The 21609-nt window shown below is 42.8% G+C and overlaps 1 protein-coding gene across 1 annotated transcript in view; it reads left to right on the forward strand.

The window, feature by feature from the left end:
* Nucleotides 1–21609, forward strand: part of PLPPR4 (phospholipid phosphatase related 4) — a 300445-nt gene that overhangs the window by 190299 nt on the left and 88537 nt on the right. The window contains exon 3 of the mRNA XM_078644269.1: nucleotides 12225–12354. Coding sequence (XP_078500395.1) covers nucleotides 12225–12354 — 130 coding nt within the window. The remainder of the gene's footprint in view (nucleotides 1–12224; nucleotides 12355–21609) is intronic.

Genomic DNA, 21609 nt, shown 5'->3' on the forward strand with positions numbered 1-21609 from the left:
TCGCCAGATTTGTGAGCAGCACACTTGACCACAGCCAATTCTTTTGGTAACTGGATTGATTCCAGTAAATCCTGCACATATTTTCCATTTCGGATAGGAGTGCCTGAAGAAGTCAGGAACTCCCTTTGTAGCCACAACTGGCCAAAGTCATGCACAACCCCATAACCATACTGGCTATCAGTATATATGGTTATTCTCAAATTTCTCCCAAATTTACAAGCTGTTGTTAATGCAATTAATTCGGCTATTTGTGCAGACTTGACTCCATATAAATAGGATGCTTCCACTGGACGCTCTAGAGTGCACACGGAGTAGGCAGCACTTAGGCCACCCTCCTCATGTCTCATGCATGAGCCGTCTACAAACAGCTCATAATCTTCACTGTACAGAGGGTCCTCTCTGATGTCTGGGCGTGGTTTGGTACTGAATTCAGTCAAGTCAATGCAATCAAGCGCAAAATCTTCCCTCACTTCTGCTACAAATGAATTTGGTAGTAAGGTAGCTGGATTCAGAATGTTAAATCGTTCAAGGGTCACGTTTCCTGCACCTACAAGAATTCTCTCATACTTAGTCAGCCGACTAGGCGTTAGATACTGGGTTTTTGTTCTTGTCAGTAAAATGACAACAGAATGTGGAACATACACAGTTACCGGATGTCCCATAACAATGGACTCTGTTCAAGACTCATGCAGGTTGCCGCTACAGCTTTCAAACATCCAGGTAATCCAGCTGCTACTGGGTCCAATGTGGAAGAAAAATATGCCACTGGACGTCGAGTCAAACCATGAATTTGGGTCAGGACTGAAAGTGCCCAATTATCTCGTGTGTCACAGAACAGTGCAAAATCTTTTGAATAATCAGGCATTCCTAATACAGGAGCAGTACACAGGCATTCTCGTAATTTGGTAAAGGCTGTCATGCTTTCGTCATCCCTCTCCACCGGGTCACTTGCTCCTTTCTTTGTCATTTTTATCAATGGTCTAGCTAGGACTGCAAATCCCACAATCCACTGCCTACAGTACCCTACAACTCCAAGGAGCATTCTGATTTCCTTCTGGGTATTTGGCAATTCCATGTTTCGAATTATCCTAATTCTTTCTGTGGTGACTTTCCTGATACCGCTCTCTATCTGGTGCCCCAGATATTTTACTGATGTGGTACAGAATTGCAGTTTTTCTGGTGATACTTTATGTCCTCCTTCACCAAAATGGTTCAGCACGGCAATGGTGTCAGTTACACAGTCTCTTCGACTTTTAGACGCCACCAATAGGTCGTCTATGTATTGCACGAAAACTGATTTTCCGGGCAAAATTAGGGTCTCAAGGCACTTTTTCTGAATCTGATTAAAGATTGAGGGGCTTTCTGTATACCCTTGAGGGACGCGATTCCAGACATACACGTGACTGTCGAATTCAAAAGAGAAAAGAAATTTGCTGTCTGGATGTAATGGAATTGAAAAGAATGCATGACATAAGTCAATGACGGTAAACCATCCAGCATTCCATGGAATTTGGTACAGAATCACTGCAGGGTTTGGCACGACAGGACAACAAGAAACCACAATTTTGTTAACCTTGCGCAGGTCCTGTACTACCCTGTACTTACCACTATGTTTCTTGATTCCAATTATGGGTGAATTACATGGGCTGCTCATCACTTCCTGAATGATATTTGCTTCTAGCAGTCTTTTTATTTCAATGGCAACTCCTGCTTTTACTTCTGCGCTCATTTTGTACTGTTTAGTATTTGGGTATACTGCATTTTCTTTTATGGCTATTTTGATTGGGTCTACATTTTCCATTAATCCTACATCTTTTCCAGTAAAATCCCATACTTCTGGTTTCACTGTTTCTTGGAGCTCTTCAGGTAAGTCTTGTATTGTCAGTCTTTTAATTTCTGAGTCAGGTCTTGCTAGCATTAATTTGTAAATTCCATCTTCGTCTGGGGTTTGAATTTCAACGCCATTTGGTGTGCAAAAGATAGTGCAGTTCATTTTACACAACAAATCTCGTCCTAGCAAGTTTACAGGATTGGAGTCACAGACAACAAACCTATGCATCTCTTTAAAATTCCCAATTTTGATCTCCATAGGTTTTGTAACTGGGGTACTAATTAGCTGATTAGAAACGCCCACTACTTGGATCGCTTCTCCCGAGAGGGGTAGGTTTGGAACGTCTGCTGTTCTCACAGTAGAACGGGTAGCACCAGTGTCCAACAGAAAGGTGACGTCATTTCCTTCAACCTTTCCTTCAATGTATGGCCCTGACTGGTCCACCGGCAAGGAGGCGCCAATCACGCACTCCTCGTCCTCCCCCCTCAGGCACCGTCAGTAGGTGTCATCACAGAGAAACGTGTCATTCAACAGAAATTGTGAAGTTGCTGCATTTCTATTCTCCCTTCCTTCCCATACTTCGGTGTCTTCACCCTGTTGTGCTTTGCTCCTATAATTTTGTCTAGGTGCACGAGGCAACTGATTCTGCTTTACCTGTTGCTGGGTCTTTCGTGGTTTCTCATTCTGCGTCAGTGGATTTAAATCATTTATTTGCACGTTACCATTCTGTACATGTGGACACTCGTCTCTCCAGTGACCTATCTGTCCGCACCCGTGACAGGGGAACTTCTTTTTGGCCTCTTCTCTGCTCATTTTTACTCTGGGTTTTCCCCCACCCCCGGTGCCTTGATTCTGATTACTGGTCAATTTATTTAGCTGCTGTTCTTGGTGTTCTGCCAATTTTACCTGAGCCCACATGACTTTTTCCTTTAACTCTTTTCGTTTATCTGCCAATTAATCCTCACAATACTTAGCATATTTCAGGACCTCGTCAAATGCTTTAGACTGCCAGCAAATTTTATTGTCTTTGATCCACTGTGAAATTTCAGGTCTTAATCCTAGCACAAAGCTATAAATGAAATGGGTCATGTCTTTCATCTCAATGTTGTCCAGACCACTGTACGTCTTGAACACCTGTAACAGTCGTTCATAATAGGAGTGCACAGTTTCATCTCTATTCTGGGTAGTTCTGTCTATTCGGGTCCAATCAGTTTCTTTTGCAGGCACTTTTCCTTTTAAATGCAATATTACCTGATTGTACTTTTTCATTACTTCTGCAGAAGGAGCTCCTGTGTTTGGGTCTCTCGGGTATTCCTCACTAGGCCAATCAATAGCAATTTTACAATCTGTCCACAAATCTACGGGAACTACAATGTCAAAGAACCCATCTAAATCTTTCCAGAGACACTTCTGGACCTTCACAAATCTCTCGACCTGTCGGTACCAATCTACAGGTTTTTCTCGTAATTTTGGGAAGTCATTGGTAAAGGACACAATATCCTGTCGGGACCATGGAATATGTACATACTTTCCACCTGGCACGTCTCTCATAGGATAAAATTGTTCTGCCTTGTCTGCTTCTTTTAACACGTACTCAGAAGTCATTTGTTTTGATCTAATTTCCTCCTTTTTCTTTGCCCACCTGGCTTTCCATTTTTCTAATTCTCCCCATTTTTGCAACAGGTTCAACAATTCTCTGATCTGTACCTTTTTCCCTGACACATTCATGTTTTCTAAGTCTCTGTCGGAGAACTCTGCTCTGTAGGGTTTTTGCAATACTTTAGATTTTCCAATATCTATTCCCATACTAGCCGCGGTGTTCATTAATTTCTCATGGAAAACTCTGGTATTACGGGTGATACTTTTGCAAATAAACAGCAATTCTTCTTCAGTAAAGGTATTCAGTCTGTCTAACCCCACATTTCCAGCCATCAGTTCTTCCAATTCTATTCTTAATTTGTAAATATCTAATGGTTTCGACTGAGGATTTTGTTTCGCTAATTCTCGACTCCATCTTTCAATTTCTTCAGGAGTCACTACCGTGGCACTTCTAGTACACGTACAGGACTTAATCTGCACTTCTCTTGAAGTGAAAGGAGTGTTCTTTCTCTGTGAACCCCTCTCTGGCTCCCTTACTGGCAAATCCATCAATGAAATCTCAGATTCACATTCACTTGCCTGATCATCTATAATTAAGGGCTCTTTTCTTGGCTGTACTACAGATGGGGTAATCATAGGAGTTTTCGGGTTATTCTGCTTATCCCCGTACAAAGGAACAATTGGTCCAATAGTTACTGGGATTGTCAAGGCTTCAGGACTTGTATTTAGTTGGGAGATTTTCTGGATTAATTCTGCTCTCTGTTTAGCTATGGCCTCCCGCTCTCTCTCATGTAGTACTTTTTCCAAGCTTGTTTCATGCACTATTTGCGGAGTTAGGGTAGGAATATAATTCGGGGCTGTCGGATGTGTCATACCTGGTCCCTCACCATATTAGGTTTCCGGAACGGATTCCCTGCGCTTAGAGGTCTTGGCTCCTCCTGATAAGGAGGTATTAGACAGGTGTCTCTTGCACTTACTGGTCTTGATCCTTCATTATAAGGAGGTGGATTTTTCATTAACAATTCCTCCAAATAATCATCGTCTGAATCCCCACAGGTCATCAACTGCTTTATTTTCTCTGTCCTCTTCTCTCCCATGGGTGCTTCTAGGGTTATTACAGGGTACAGTCCCTCTACTATCATGTTCTGTCTCCATTCTTTCATTCTCTTCTCTCGGGTTTCTTTTTTCACTTTAGGATACCATTTGGTTAACCCTTTGTCCATTCTAGGTTTGTCTCGCTCAAAAGCCTCTATCTCCCATTCTTCTAAGGCCTCATATTGCGTTAATCTGGGTCTGGGATGTAAATCGTTCATTCGGGTTCTCAAATTGAACAGAATCCTGCTATTAAATGTACCATGTAACGGAAATGCCAAAATTCCGTCATTTTTAGTGTATTCCACCCAATTTTCCAACCATACACAAGAAAGGTATCCTTTATCACGCATCATGAATGATGCGGGAGTATTAGGTGGTGGAATGACAACTCCTTCTCTAGTTTTGATAGGCTTGTCTTTCTTGAAATCATTCTTTACTTTGTTTACTAAGGTCATTTTCCTCTTATTCCCGTACATAATGCTACAGTTACGCCCTTTCCACTTTTCTTTAGCAAACCCTAGATATCTTGGATCAGGTCTAGTCTCCGGAGTATACGTATTCCACATATAATTTCCTCAACTTACTTTTGTTTACAAAATCACTTCCAATACAATTGCGTTTTTTATTTTTCTGCAACTAATCAAATGCGCGATTTCAAATAACCTCAACCAATGGGTGCGCGGCTTTTCTCGTAAACTAGTTCTCACGCTCTTGTGCTCACCCCTCCTTTACAATTCCGTCTCAGCTACACGCCTGCTGTCTTGACCAATACCAGCGCGGCGCTGAGTGACGTCAGCGCAGCTCCGCAATTGACTCCCTCCTTCACAAGGTAAGAAACGCTTCAATTTCTACCTTTTAAAGTGCAAGTGCTCTATTTAATTTACAACGTACACAAATTCGCCACTGTACTCGAGTGTCTAGAAAGAAAAGATTTGTTTCACTGCAAGTAAACTTCTTCTATTTACTTTTCAAATACTACGAGTAGATCCCTTCTGCCTACTCTTCACACAAGCATTAGTGAACCTGCTACTCCTTCGACTCATCCACTTCGGGATATATACTAAGCCAAAAGTTTCACTAGTGAACTCCTTTGCTATCAATCAAGCTTAGACGAACCTGCTACTCCTTCCGTGTGACCCTTACTAGGTTATATCACAATAGAAGTTTTGCCAGCGAACTCTTTGCTAACATTTATTCAAACATTTATTCAGAAAACCCTAATTAGTGCTTCCAGTTCTGCCTAACCTGCACCAATTTTCCTCGAGCCACTGACCTCACTGCGACGTGGATTCTCCTCACCACCCGCTATTCTGCCCCCAGGGATTCCAGACAAACATATAACAAATCACTAACGAGTTTTGTTAGAACACATATCAATATATCAACAAGAAAAACAATTTAAAACATTTCATAATTTTTCAAAGTAATATAAAAACAATTTTACAATCGATTGATTTAGCAGCAATTAACATTTTCACAGTTTATCAGCAAATAACCTATCTACCTATCCTAACTAGTCCTACCTACCTTTAACTAGTCCCTAACCATTTCCTCTACTACCAGAAAATTACTGATAGAGCGCGCAGGTCACCCGATTTATAATTTCACCACATGCACATCGGGCCCATAAATTCAATTTACCATATTTATTAATCGGGTAACCTTACACTCTACTACCAGTAACCCTGTTCCTTCCTATTTATTTCCACTGTACCCGACTTACCAATCCACTGTTACGAGCACCTATGATCACAACGGATCAGGGAGCTAGCTGTAAAAGAAAGGCAGACACAAAATATAAGAATCATATACTATAATTTGCACTCATGTAATAACCACAGACTCGGGAAGTTTTGAAGTCTTTATCTAATTTTCGTCAGTTTCAGAAAGTATAAGGTTCACAGTAAGTAAACTGTCAATAACTAAGATTATAAAGAGCACATATCCATATAGAAAGTAGATAAGACCAACCATTTATGAGTCTAAAGGGAAGGTAAGAACAGGGAACATACTAATATAGGTTTCAGAGCTTAGACTCAGTAGGATGTCTAAAGGACGGGAAAATAAGGAACATACTAGAATTTTACAGTGAAGTATTTTCCCTTGAAGAGGGTAGAAAAATAGAACTTTAATTTGTACTATGATAATTTTGGGATACAAAGTAGCTATAGGGAGGGTAAGAACGGACCATACTAATAAGACGGTGCAATTACTTGAATCGGCTAAAGGATGGGTAAAGAAAGGAACATCTATAATTTATGGACAGTATGTAGAACAGTACTTATAGGATGGGGAAAATTGAAACATACTACAACTACAATGTATGATTTTACCATTTATCAGTGCAAAAGGAGAGTAAGGGAAAAATAATGTGCAAGTACAATTTTATTAAAAGCAAAGAAATAGAGAATGCAAAATGGGTTCCCTCAGATTTATATTTACCTAGAACGGTGTGGAGACCAACCCTGGCCACGGGTCAGTTAAGGACAAGAGAAACCCCAAGGAAGGACAGTCGCCAGTAGGCCAGCAGGTGCAGAATGGACACCCCAGGACAGGACAGGAAAACCAGATTAGGATCAGGACAGGACCACCAAGGTAAGACCAGCACCCGCAGTTCGGAAGCAACGCCTGCGCTCCACCCTCTCTGCAGCTATCAGTCAAAACCCCGATTGGGTTAACGATTTCTTCAGCAAAGTGCTCCGCCAGCACTTAAGGTTTCCCAAAACCCCGCTTGGGTCTATGGAAATTACGGACAGAGTGCTACGCAGCTCTCTGTGTCAGTCACCTATTGAGTGCGTTGGGTCAGTGACAGGTCAGCTATTCGGACAAGTCGGACAATTTCTTTAGCTAAACCTAGGCTAGTTATACTGTTTTCAGGTCAGTGTACCACCCCCCAAATGTTGCAAGTGTAAGAATCCCCAATTTCGATTGGTCCTCAAGTAGGACAGGTCAGCACACCAACCAGGATTTGACTTTTCAAGTCCCAATTTACATCTTTTTGAGACCTCCCATTGAATTTGGGGTTCCCATGACATATTCTGCAAAATACAATGGAGAATACAAAGATTATATACAATTGTGTCAACTGCAGGACAGTTCAGCTTCTTCTGCTAGGCAAAGGTGCATCTTCCCAGGCGCATCTTGGCGTGGACCTCTGGGTTGGCGCACGTTCAATGTCACAGAGTTCATCCTCTGGTGGAAGACTGTCATGCGCAGAAAGGCTGTTCAATATGGAGTATTCCCATCCCTCATGCCCAAGGATTACGATACATAAAAAGTAAAGGAAAACAATTTAGAACACAGAAATAAATGAATACACTGTATACCAGGAATCCCTATATGACTCCCCTTACTTTATACTAACTATAGCATTAAGATTAGTGCAAAACGAACAGCAGTGCAAAAAGCTGCAGTGCAAGCTTCGGCATGTGAGAACACAAAGCGGCCATCTTTAAAGCTAGTGCGCAAGCGCAAAGATTTCCCACCAGAACTGCGAGTACGTCACGTCACGTGAGTGTGACCAACGCATGCGTAGAAGAAATTCCCGCTAAGCAGCGACCATTTTAGTGGCAAGCGTAGTACGGTTAGTAAACACATATGCAAGCTTCTCTGGGACACCCCAAATGTCAGAATAAATGGGAAATTAGTGATTTAGTACATTAAAGTTATTCGAGGTTCTTGAATACAAGCAAGTCGCTTTACGTGCGAATACTTGCTCCATCAGTAGAGCAGCCCCTTCCTTTATAGGTAGGAGGATAGAGACTATTGAGAGGCATAACTGCATTTTGTAGAGTAAATGTTAGTCATAGTTTTTTTTAAAAAGCATTTCTTTTGTGACCATCCACAAAGTGCTCCATGTGCCATTCTTCTCCTGTCATGCATGATGAAAGTACCCCTAGTCATTTGACCAATGTCTGAGTATGGATGACATTAAAATCGCCTAAAGAGATAAGATTGCCCAGTGAGAAATCGTTCCCCTGTAACTGATCTAGGATCCTGGCTAACTCCTTCAGACTTGATGAACCCAGATTGAATATTTGGGCATTATAAAAGTTCATTATTATGAGCCGTTTCATTTTACCTATCACCAGCTCTAAACCTTGTGCCACTGTAGAGTTCCAATTCAGTTGTTTCACTGATCCACAAAGCTCAAGGGCAATACATATAATTAAACCACCCTTAGCTCGCCCGTTTGTCGAACCTTCCGCTGGAAGGAAGAACGACTTATATTCCTCCAAGAAGAATGTATTTTCCACCTCCCAGGTCTCCTGCAGGCAAATGATCTTATAAGAGATTATACATTGAATCCATCATCATCATATTTTGCGGCTACTCTTGCCACATTCAAGGAGATCAAATTGACCTCTCTCCCTCCCTGGGTGCTGGGTAAAATGGCTGACATTGTCTTGTCCCCCTGATGGCATATCCCGTAGTTCCGGTTAGAGTGATCTGTGGGGTGGTCTACGTTCTCTCTCTGCCGGTCTTCCCAAGGCATTACGGCCTGCATGGGAGGGTCAAATCACTGTTGCCTGTGCTAAGCTGTGTACAATGCCCGCCACCTGTAAATCCAGGTCATTAAGATCCAACAAAGGAGGATACGTGTTCGATGACAACTCCATTCCCTCCCACGTGTGTGCTCCCCCCTCCAACTCAACAGCATTATTAGTTACTGGAGCAATAGATCCCGGCCTGTAGAAAAAACCTAGTGAGAGTGGTTTAATTTCTGAAGCATAGAAAGGGAACTATGCTGAGTGTCTCAAAATGTTGTGTGCCAGTTCGGGGAATCTAAAGGTGGCAATCACAGCATCGCCCTTTAAGGATTTCTTGGATTTTCCAATCCAAGAGACCCTTTTTGTCATCAGGATATGAGAATGATCCCTTGTGTTAAATCTGCTATGTTTCCCTAACCAATGAGACACTTTATTGATAAGATTATCTGTGGCTTCCTCAGTACCCACTCCCAAATTATGACCCCCCCACCAGAACTACAGTATAGGGTCAACATGCCGGGGGCAGATCAATTACTGGCAGACCTGGTCTGTAAATGTTCTTAGAACTTGCCCCCCCTTTCTCCTGCTCATGCAATGGTGAATGTCGGTCCCTTACGCCCCTCTCTCTATACCATGTGTTAAAGAATTAAACCTATTGCCACTCTCCTTCCTATAGGCCCCCCATTCACTCAAGGGCTCATTTCCCAGTGATCTGTTAGAGTTTGGTGGTCGGTTTCCTGGCTCATTTTGCACTCGCGAACTGGAGCACGCTACCTGTGAATGGGCCCTACTCGGGGGGGAAACTTTACAGATGGTATTCAACATATGCTCCACTTTCCCATGTGTCTCTCTGTAATCTGATAACCCTTTGTCCAATTTGTCCCAGAGCATAGAGAACAGGTTGGTCATCAGATTCCTGATTAATCCCTTCAAAGTGTTCCAAAAATCCCCCATGTCTGTCGGGCTAAACTGAGGTTTTGGTGCCTCCACCCTCCATGTTGGCTCATTTCTTCTTCGCTTTACGCAATCTCCTGGGTGCTGGCGACACTTCTTCCTACGTGCCCTTATTGTTGATGACTGGGGGTACCCCTCAACGCTCCCCCACAGTGCCTGGAGAAGAAACACTTGTACATGGCTCACCTCTTGTTGACGCCACCGCCCCTGTGGCGGCAGCCAGTGCGCTATCCCTCCTGCTAACCGTAGGGCTTGTGGTAATTGTTTCTACTGAGTCAGCCTGTGAGAGTTCAGGCACTAGAGAACTGGTAAAGCCCATAGATAATCTCCTCTCCGCCTTATCGATCTCCTGGGTAATGACCCCCACCACTTTAGCAAAATAAGAGTCAATAGTAACCCTTTTATTATTAGACAAATGGTCAGAGTTAGAGGCTTTTCTCTTCCCCATAATAGATAAATGCTGCCCACTTCAGGTGCCTGTCAGAACCTGGTGCATTCATGCTTGAATCAGTTGTGCAATGGACAACTGCTCACCACACTACTGGGCTTCCTCTGGCTTAAATCATGTGGGATGGGGCTCCAGCGTGGTAAAAATTGATCTGCTGTGTCGTCTGGACTGTCTCTGATACAAAAGTGACCAGCCAAGTGGGTAGGCCCTGCCCAGCCTCATTTGGCTGCGGATGGGCACAGACGGCCCAACCCTTGGCCCGGGCACAGCCCGTGCACACCTGTGCACATCCTGCACTGTGGAAAGCCCCAGCTTCTTTCCTGCACCTCCTGACACAGGATGCTGGGAGTGAAAGTCCATCCCCCAATGACTAGCACAGCAAAACAACGGGCTCCTGTGCTGCGGAAAGCCCCGGCTCCTTTTCTGCTCCTCCGGGCACGGTCAAAACGTCACGCTTGTGGTGCTCAGCCGCAGGGATTCTGGGAGTGGAAGTCCTCCCTCGCAACGACCAGCATAGCAAAAAACTGCCTCTATTGTGACTCAATATTAGGAAGGGACGCCCCTTCCTAACAGCGAGAGTCGCAAATGCTATTTTGCGAGCCACCAACTTGCAAAATCGTGTTTGTAAATGCCAGACCCTTCTTTGCAGTCGCCAATTTCCCATCAGCTATGACAAAAAACGGTCGTATATCCGGCTCCTTGTGTGCAAAACCTACACAGGATACTCAAAGGGGGGTGTTCCCTAATTTGAATGACAGAACAGCCTCGCCCTATTGCCCTTGCCATATAATTCCCATATAATTACCATCGGTACCATGGAAATAGAAACTACAGGAGGAGCTCTGATTGTGCACCATATAGGTGGCTGTGCACAGTCAGGGCATCCGCAAGAGTGTCCAATGGGATGGCAGAGTGAGGTTCAAGGAGCACTCCAGGCATTTCCATGCAGTAGGTGCAGTTACACACTTCAGCTGCCTGTTGTGTGATCGTTGCTCCTTCTTCAAAATAATGAGAGGACATTCTGTAGCAAAAGAGAGAGCCACAATTTCATACCATGGCTTTGTATTTCACTGCTGAGCACTTCCCAGCACAGGCTGTCATAGCTTAAGCCTGCTCTACTGCAGGGTAGCTTTTCTTGGAATCGAAATTCCTGGCCATTTCTGCGGGGCAATTCCAGCTAAGGCAGTTGTGCAACAGTAGACCCCACAACCCCCACACACCACAGTACACTGACTGGGACTGGGGGCCATCTATATACTCTGCAGGGGGTCCTCAAGTTCTCATACGCTGAGCTAAGGGTGCAAATTGGAACAGAGTGCCCTATATTTATTTCAGCACTGGGTTTATGTCCTGCAGTCCATCTCCTTCCACAGGGTCAATGTGAACGTTTTAAAAGTCTTCTGCTATGGATTTCAGGAGTCATTAGGACCTTTGGTAGTATAGACCTGCAACTCCTGTGCAAAGGATTTATTAAGGATTAGAGACAACCATAAATACATCAATTTAAAAGAAGACGAATCACTGAACATTCTGAAGGTGTAGGATACTTAAGACTTTTCCAAAACATTCAATTCAGTCAATAATTTAGCCTTTTGATGGAAAGAGGTTCTTTAAAGCAATCTACAGAAGTTTCATAAGGGCTTTGGTTATATGCACTGACCAAGACCGTAATAAACAGCAATATTGTGTTGTAGCCAAACATTATGTATTATTCGCTAATAAGAAAGTTGAAAAATACTGCACCTGGTGTTGTAATATGTATGCTGTCATTCCTTCACCCGATTTTCTTTTTTTCTTGCCACAATAGATCATGGTCGGAGAAGGTGTGCTCTACTGCTGCCTTTCAAAAAGAAAAAATGGGATAGGAGCAGAGGCCAACATTAACGCAGGAGGCTGTAACTTCAACTCTTTCCTCCGAAGAGCAGTTCGGTTTATTGGTAGGTTTTTTGCGCTGAGACAAAAAAGCTATACAATCCAGTAAATATACCTGTTTGTGCTAGAAACACTCAAAACTAAACATATATACACCCACACGCACACACATTGTCTTGTGTCTACATCTATTTGATAGGCAGGGGTATTTAAGAAGTGTAAATTTTTTATTTGAATATTCTACAGAATTGGATGAAATATATTATTCTCAAATTAATCAGATGATTTTAAATGAAGAAAACATATATCACTGGCACCCCTGAGGCAAAGACCAAGCAGACAGCCCACCGCAGTCTTACTGTTTAAAGCAATAGAAGCTTCAAATGTATTTGTACCTGATTAGCTAATAATTTTCCTTCATCTAGTAGGAAAGTTTTAACACTACCATAATAAATGAAAGATAGTCTTGACTTATTAATGTTCTGCCCTGAGTTATTATGTAAAGCTAAGGAATAGTTTGCAACACTTTTCTGTCCCCGACAAACAAGATGAATATTTAGAAACAATGTTCTATTTGAATTCTTACAGAGGTAAGAATAACATTCTTTTCTATTATGCCACATTCATATCGATTTCTATAATAAACAAAGGGCAATATTAGATGGTGGATTTGTGAAAGAGGAAAACATAAAAAAATTATGAAATATCCTTCGTATAGTCTTTCCCAAACCTTTTGTCTGCGCCACTCCTGTTTTCTGAATATGTTTTCTTGGCATTAGGACTCTGTGCACTTTACCTCTGCTAACCAGTGGTAAAGTGCTTGTGCTCTCGCTCTCTCCCTAAAACATAGTAAAATTGAACTACAACTGATTGGCATTGTTAATTTACTTATACGTCCCTAGTATATGGTACTACATGTACTCTGAGCCTGTAAATTAGTAGTGGGTCTTCATAAAAGCTATTGGGGAAACCCAGTGATCCTCAGAACCTGGATAAACAATCAGTATAATCACAAGTGGTTCTTCTGGAATTATTTCAAATATATATAAGGATGTGATTGGGAGAACACTGGACATTTACAGAGTTATGTATATTGACATCTGGTTACATTCCATTTGACCACACTATTCCAAGTAAGGATTTTTAAAGCATCAATGTTTCGACACCTTGTTCAATAGGTGCTACTGGTAATCACCCATGTAGGTCTTCATCATGACACAACCAAAAAACAAGACATCCTGTGTAACAATGAATGTCCAAACGTCAAAGAACTGTGGCATTTTGTAGAGTTACAGGGTATCTTGTTTGAGCAATTCTAGGACCAGTATTTGTCCACCAGCTAGGCACACTATACTTGTGAGGTGTGGTGAGCGTTTACTTCATACTGATGTGTCATCTAGTCTTCCATGTTTGACCATGTTTGACCAACACTATGGGCCATTTTTGCTTTTTCTGAATATTCATTGTCACGCAGGATGCCTTGTTATTTGGTTGTGTCATGATGAATGTTCCAATTGATGATTTAACTCTATACATTTTCAGTTGAAGGGAGGATTTACAATTTGTATCTCTGCAACTTTGTTTTCACTGCACAGGCGCTTTATTTTTCACCATTACACTTGTACAATCTGTTTCAAAAGTTTCTTTATGTTGAAAAACTCTGTAACAATGGAAACATCAAGGATTGTTGAAATGTAAACAACAATACAAACATGAAATGTTGTGCTTGATGGTCTGTAATTATTATATTAAACACAACTTAACATTGAGGAAGAAATACAGCTCTCCTAATGAAATCCTTAAATATATTTAAAATAATTCCGACAGAACCACTTACGGTAATACTGACCAGTAGGCCTGCATCACTCATTGTATCACCCCAGAGTAGCACTTTAAAACATACCTCAGGCCTGCTATTACAGCCAGTGGGGCAGTTTTAAAATGCTAATTTGACCTGGCAAAATAACTTAAACCTTATTTTTTAATACATATGTCACCCTAAGGGAGGCCCTAAAAAGCGCATAGGGCAATGTGAATTGTTTTTAATAAGTAGGACATGTGTTTTTAAATTTTACATGTCCTATAGTGAAAAGCTCCTAAATTTCTTTTTCACTACTGTAGGGCCTATGGCACCCATATACATACATTGGGTTTCAAGACCTAGCTTATTATTGGGAGCAGATAGGAATGTTATGTTTGGATTCAAATGAATAATTATTGCAATTTAAAATCCTTTTTAATAGTAAAGTCAGATTTTACGTCACAATTCAGAAAATGCCACTTTTAGAAAGGTAAGGTAATTAAAGTGATGCCTATGGACCATTTAACAATACTTTTACGGGGATAGATACCATCAATTATCTATCCCTGAAACAATTATTCTCGTAAGAATTGGATCATTCAAAAATTTAGTTTTACACTCATTCAACTAGCTTGCAATCCACCAAATTCAAAAGATCAAACAAAAAGTCAACGATTGATTTATATATTTAGTTTAGTAAACCATATCTTTCTCAAAAGGTTGATTCTCTAATCCTTTTCTATGTTTTACATATATATACACCACTTCAACATATATACACACACATATATACAATATACACACAAATTCACAATGTACAAACAACTACGAAGAATCCTTTGAACCTTTTTAAAGGGTTCTTTGCCCACAACTATATCAAAAAGGATGTTTTCAATTAATTACAAAAGAACATTCCTTGTATCCAGGTCACCAAAACCAACTCGATGGAGCATCTAAAGGTATACTCCTTTAACCTTTCTTTATATTTGAGATCCTCCCAATCTATTTCATATATTCTACATAAATTCTTTTGTAATGGTGCCTTCCAAAAAACAGTCAACGCGTTTCAGCCTTTTAACATTTCAGGCATCTTCAGGACTTGGGCAAACAAAGCTTTACCTAAGAGATCAAATATATCATATTTACATATATACATTATTAGGGAAAACATTCTCAATACACACAATATTTATATATACAAAAAGATTTTTTTGTAAGATATGTCTAGTTCCTTGAGGTGGGAGGCATAATGTGATAAACCATTTAAACACCCCTACCCATGCGTGAAGGTCTCTAAGTTGTTTCAAATCACTGAGAAACCTTTATAAATCATAGGACTTGTATCTTATATCCAAAATACCATGTGAGTGGACTAATTACACTCATAAGGTGAAGAGCATATACACCCAAGTTAACCGTAATTGCTACAAGATCATACCGTCACGAACTACATCCATCAGTAGTATAAATTCTCTAATCCGTCTCAATAGGATTTATGCCAATGCTAAAAAGGGGACAAAGTTCAAAGTTCAAAGTAGAATTGTGTTAAGACCATATAGGAATATGCGCATCCAGGAGCAAGACTAGTCAGATAATAGTTAGTCCAAACTCGCGCTTACCCTTATTCCGTTATGTAGAAGTCCTCGCTCTTCTCACATATGCCACACCAAAATTTCTCAAATTAAATAAGGCGGCATTACTAATGGCACCGTTGTATTTTACCGGAACTTCCATAGCAGACATTTAAACATTACGGAGTCTGTGGTAAAAGCCCAGATAGAAGCACCCATCTTTTACACGTATGTGGAGTCACCCGTCCTCCTCGACAGTCCGATATCGCATCACTGGTAAAGTCTAGTACCGCGATATTTAAAATCAGCGGTACTTCCGTAATGAACATCAACAACATCAAAAACGGACTAGGGTAGGGACACTCGGAACGCCGAAGTACTTGCCGTGAGGGAAACGGCCATCTCGTTACCTGTTGCTGCAGCCCACAGCCCGCAATCTTGACAAACCGCGCCGTGAGGGAAACGGCCAGACGCGCAGCGCCCAGACCGCCATCCTCCGCTATCCACCCGGTGCAGCAGCAGCTGGGGAACTACATCACCCAGCTGCCCCGGGGGTGGACGCGGCGGGGGTGACGACGCCTACGCGCCAGGAGGCGCCTTATCAGCAGGGAGCGCCGAAGCGCTCCTGGGACACTCGGAACGCCGAAGTACTTGCCGTGAGGGAAACGGCCATCTCGTTACCTGTTGCTGCAGCCCACAGCCCGCAATCTTGACAAACCGCGCCGTGAGGGAAACGGCCAGACGCGCAGCGCCCAGACCGCCATCCTCCGCTATCCACCCGGTGCAGCAGCAGCTGGGGAACTACATCACCCAGCTGCCCCGGGGGTGGACGCGGCGGGGGTGACGACGCCTACGCGCCAGGAGGCGCCTTATCAGCAGGGAGCGCCGAAGCGCTCCTGGGACACTCGGAACGCCGAAGTACTTGCCGTGAGGGAAACGGCCATCTCGTTACCTGTTGCTGCAGCCCACAGCCCGCAATCTTGACAAACCGCGCCGTGAGGGAAACGGCCAGACGCGCAGCGCCCAGACCGCCATCCTCCGCTATCCACCCGGTGCAGCAGCAGCTGGGGAACTACATCACCCAGCTGCCCCGGGGGTGGACGCGGCGGGGGTGACGACGCCTACGCGCCAGGAGGCGCCTTATCAGCAGGGAGCGCCGAAGCGCTCCTGGGACACTCGGAACGCCGAAGTACTTGCCGTGAGGGAAACGGCCATCTCGTTACCTGTTGCTGCAGCCCACAGCCCGCAATCTTGACAAACCGCGCCGTGAGGGAAACGGCCAGACGCGCAGCGCCCAGACCGCCATCCTCCGCTATCCACCCGGTGCAGCAGCAGCTGGGGAACTACATCACCCAGCTGCCCCGGGGGTGGACGCGGCGGGGGTGACGACGCCTACGCGCCAGGAGGCGCCTTATCAGCAGGGAACGCCTCTCGCACACGCGAGTCGCGCGCGGGAGAAGCCCGGGACAAGGGCGGGACAGTCTTAGACAGTCCTAGACTGGCCGGGACTGGACTGGGCAACCCCTCTAACGTCTGCAACCCAAGCAAGTAAGAAATTCTCTTTCTTTACTGACTTTCCTATATAGTGTCATCACGTAAGGCTCTATTCAAGTATCCGGTGTGTATTGGTAAAGCTTATATAATCCCTGGACAATCGACTATATAATCTTAATATGTCTAAAAAGAATTCTAAAAAACAGCCTCCTGCTAGCTCTAAGCCTATAGTCAACTCTAAGCCCATTGAAAACTACATGCTTCAAGTCATAACTAAAATAAATAAAGACAGAAGAGAATCATTGGGATTAAGTCAGTCGCCTGACTTACAGTTACTAAGCCCAATTCAAAGTCCTCAACATTCAGGTTCTCTAGTACTGGATGATACCCCAAACCTAATAGACATCACGGTTCATCCTACTCCAAATTTGGATGATCAGATTAGTCTTAATCTGGATGATGCCGCTAATGCTATGCCACTAGACCAAGGAGTAAATATTGAACATGACCATGAGATTCTGGTGCATAATGTTGATGACTTACCTTCTCCTGAGCAGGAAACACGACCTACGAGAAAAAATAGGAGAACTCATCAAAAACGGATGGGGTTACGTTCCAGTAATAGGAGGAAAAATGTTTCTCCAACAGGGCAAAACAAGTCAAAAACTTTAGATGATGGTGATATTAATGTCCTTGATAAAAGCAATCATGAAAAAAGCTATAACGAAGATGATTTGCTTCAGAAAATAGCAGACATTATTGATTCCAAAATCCAAACTATCATTAAGCCTTTGATCGCCAAGATTGATAAACTGAATGCGGAGGTAAAAAAGATGACTATTCTTCAAGTCAAAGCTGTGGAAGGGGCTGAGACGGTCAATACTTTAGTGACACAAATGGTAAAATCAATTGAATCTAAGGCAAAGAGCTCTATAGAAAAGGAGAACGGTCCTATGCTCCCAGAAAGTACAGTCGGGAATGAAACTCATCCTATTATTCGACCTCCAAACATTGCCGGGGTATCAGGACCCAAAAACTTGCCATTAAACTGTCAGGAAACAGATCCCCTCCAATTTATTGAGGAAGCGTCTCCTGTGGTCCTGGTTCTGGCAAATGTTCCCTCGCCAGCAGATGCACAACTCGAAACCTCGGAATCTTTGTCCAGCAAAGCCCTCCATTGGTTAACAAACAATATGCAAATGGCACCAGGAGGTAAACATCAACTTGCGTCTGAGATTAAATCCACTAAGAGGGTGGCGTGGATTGGAAATCGACCGAAAGTATTCAAGGGAGATTGTGTTTTAGTGACTTTTTTCCATCCAGGTGTTCTGCCAAATCTCCTAAAACATATCAATCCCCCCCAAAGAAGAGCAGGATCTGTCGTTCCCCTTACGTTAAAATTCTTCTATGGAGAGCAAGAGAATGTGACTTTTCCTAGGACCCCCGGACCTATGTGGAACACTGTGAGAAACAACAGAGGCCAAGGTGTTCCCCAAAAAGACTGGGGTATGGTTCTAGGTAATAGATATGATGCCTTATCAGGGCTAAATGACTGTGATTGACTGGGTAATAGTCTTGAAAATTTTCTAATTCCTGTTGTCAATTATGAGGCTAGGGAAATGGGCACCCGTTTAAATACTGGACTAGTTGATGCTCTGTGCAATGAAAGTAGCACTCAGGTCGAATCTGGTAATGTGATTAATGTCGAACAGTGTATTGAATGTCCCAAACTCACTACAAATAATGATATACTTGAGTCATATGAGATTCTTTCCCCTGAACTGGGTACTATAGAAGGTAATGCATGTGAATATATTTTTACTCAGCGACATGGTAAAGGTTTAACCAATAGTACAAAACCTATCAGTGACAATGTTGACATACAAAGTACCTTGTTGTCCTGGAATGTGGCAGGGTTAAAAAACAAGATTTTATCACAGGATCTGCTAAATTTCCTGGATTCTAAGGATATAGTCCTTTTGCAGGAGACTTGGCAGTTAGAACCGGATCCAATTCAGGGATATCTACATTATTTTATTCCAGCCACCCCGAGTTCAAGGGGAAGGGCAAAAGGTGGCTTGGTTACATGGATTAAGCAGAGGAATGACTACACAGTGTTACAAATAGATACCAATAGTCCTGATATATTATTGGTCAAACTACAGCGACCGCCAAGTAGGGACATCTTTATTTTTAACATTTACTCAAGGGGCCTACCGGGTGGCAAATCCACCAAGGCAGTTGAGCTATTGGATATACTATTAAATCAACACTGTTTGAATGCTGATATTATTATTGGTGGTGATTTTAATTGTTGTTTTGAACCACTTGACAACCAGGATGTTGACCTCACTACTGAAGAGGACTTCATTTGGGAAATCCCACAGCTTTCCTTGATACCCATCAAAAGATGGACTGAGGCTGCATTACAGTTAAAAGTATTATGTGTTGAGTCTGGGCTGAGGGCCATTAATGGAAGAACGCCATCGGACAAGCAGGGCGCCCCTACTTTCTCTAATGGAACTACGCAAAGCCGTATTGATTATATATTAACTAATAAAGAGAATTGGGGGAAAGTTCTTGATATGAGGGTTGAGACTAGGGTGGAAAGTGACCACGACCCACTGATTCTAACCTTTAAATTGTTCGATCTGATGGCAAATGAGGAGGAGAGGGAAACTGTCCAGATAAACCTTTCTAACGATCAAAGACACATTAGATGGGCAATTTGTGCAGCTAATGAGGAAAGCATGGTAGCCATAAGGGATCTAACAACTTTGGCCATTCAAGAAGTCCAGGATACACTTGAAAATAATACCCCGATAGCTGAAATTAGCAGGATCCACGATAAATTTTTTAACAATTTAAAATTATTTTTTGTAAAGAAAGCTAAGAAAAAGCCACGTAGACCAATTAGAAAGGAGGATCAGTGGTATGACAAGTCCTGCAGGACTGCCTACAGACTACTGTCAGATGCGGTAAAAACTCGAGACAAAACTAAAATAAGGGAGGCCCGAGTTATGTACAAAAAAGTGCAACTTAGTGCAAAAAGGGATTGGGAGGAAGGCTACTGGAGGGACCTACTTGATGCCAGTAGGGAAAGATCCATGACACCCTTCTGGAACATCGTTAAATGGGGAAGGGGGTCTAGTAGAGGAGAACCCATTAACCATGTGTTACCAGAAGCCTGGGTATCCCATTTTTCTACCCACTTTTCTGCTGAGGATGAAGTCGAAGAGGAATGTCTAGCTTTTGTAGATATCCTCGAGAGCCCCTTAGTCTTTTCAAAAGATGATATCCTAAAGACTCTGAGCTGTATACCTAAAGCCAGAGCTCCGGGCCTAGATTTTATCCCTGCAGATTTGTTTATGCATGACAAGGATCTATGGGCCACCTATATTCAGCTGTTAGCCAACGCTATTGCAAAGGGCTCGCCTATCCCTGAGACCTGGAAAGGAGCCGAGATTATCCCCATCTTTAAAAAGGGGGCATGCTCGGATCCAGGCAATTACAGGCCTATTAGCCTGATTGCATGTATGCAAAAAGTTGTGGCAAGACTATTATTACAGCGAATTCATGGGTGGATAGATGACAATGATATATTATCTCCCCTGCAGGCTGGTTTTCGTAGTCATACCAGCACTATTGATCAAATTTTTAGATTTGTTTTAGTATATTGGCGCACAGTTTTATTAGAAGGCGGGATGCTTTTTGCAGCTTTCGTTGATTTAAAATCAGCTTTTGATTTAGTTCCCCGCCACAAACTGTGGAATATCCTACACGATCAGGGCATTCCAATAGAAATCCTGTCTTTATTGATTAGGATGCATGAAAATAGTTTTGCACAAGTCCGATGGAATCAGCGGGGTAGTACTACCGAGAAGTTCCCCATAGCGAGGGGTGTACGTCAAGGGTGCGTGCTGGCACCAACACTCTTCTCGCTATACATCAACAGGGTGATCGGTTATTTTGAACAAAAGCCCACGGATGCCCCTAGGTTGGCAGGAAGGCCGATCCCCCTGTTGATGTTTGCGGACGACACCCTGCTGATATCAAAGACGCAGCAGGGGCTACAAAAGGCCATTAGGGTGTTTGAAGGTTTCTGCAAGGATCATGGCCTTGTAATTAACACCAGCAAAACCAAATTTATGGTTATGCACAAACGAAAACACATTAGAGGCAGAGTTATTATGGATGGGGTTCAGCTTGAGCAGACCCAGGTCTTTAAGTATCTTGGCATCAATCTGTCATACAATCTAGATTGGAAACACCATATAAACGAACTAGACACAAAGCATGCCCAACTTGCAGGAGTTCTCACAAAGGAGCTTTTTTCATCTCACACTAAACCAATTAGACCTGTCTTAAAAATCTACAATGCTAAGGTCGGAGCTGCTGTTCTTTATGGAGCAGAACTATGGGGGTCCAGTAATCTGAATAAGTTGACGGTTGCA

Source organism: Lissotriton helveticus, chromosome 1_1 (assembly GCF_964261635.1).
Source record: "Lissotriton helveticus chromosome 1_1, aLisHel1.1, whole genome shotgun sequence".
In the NCBI taxonomy this organism is placed as follows: domain Eukaryota; kingdom Metazoa; phylum Chordata; class Amphibia; order Caudata; family Salamandridae; genus Lissotriton; species Lissotriton helveticus.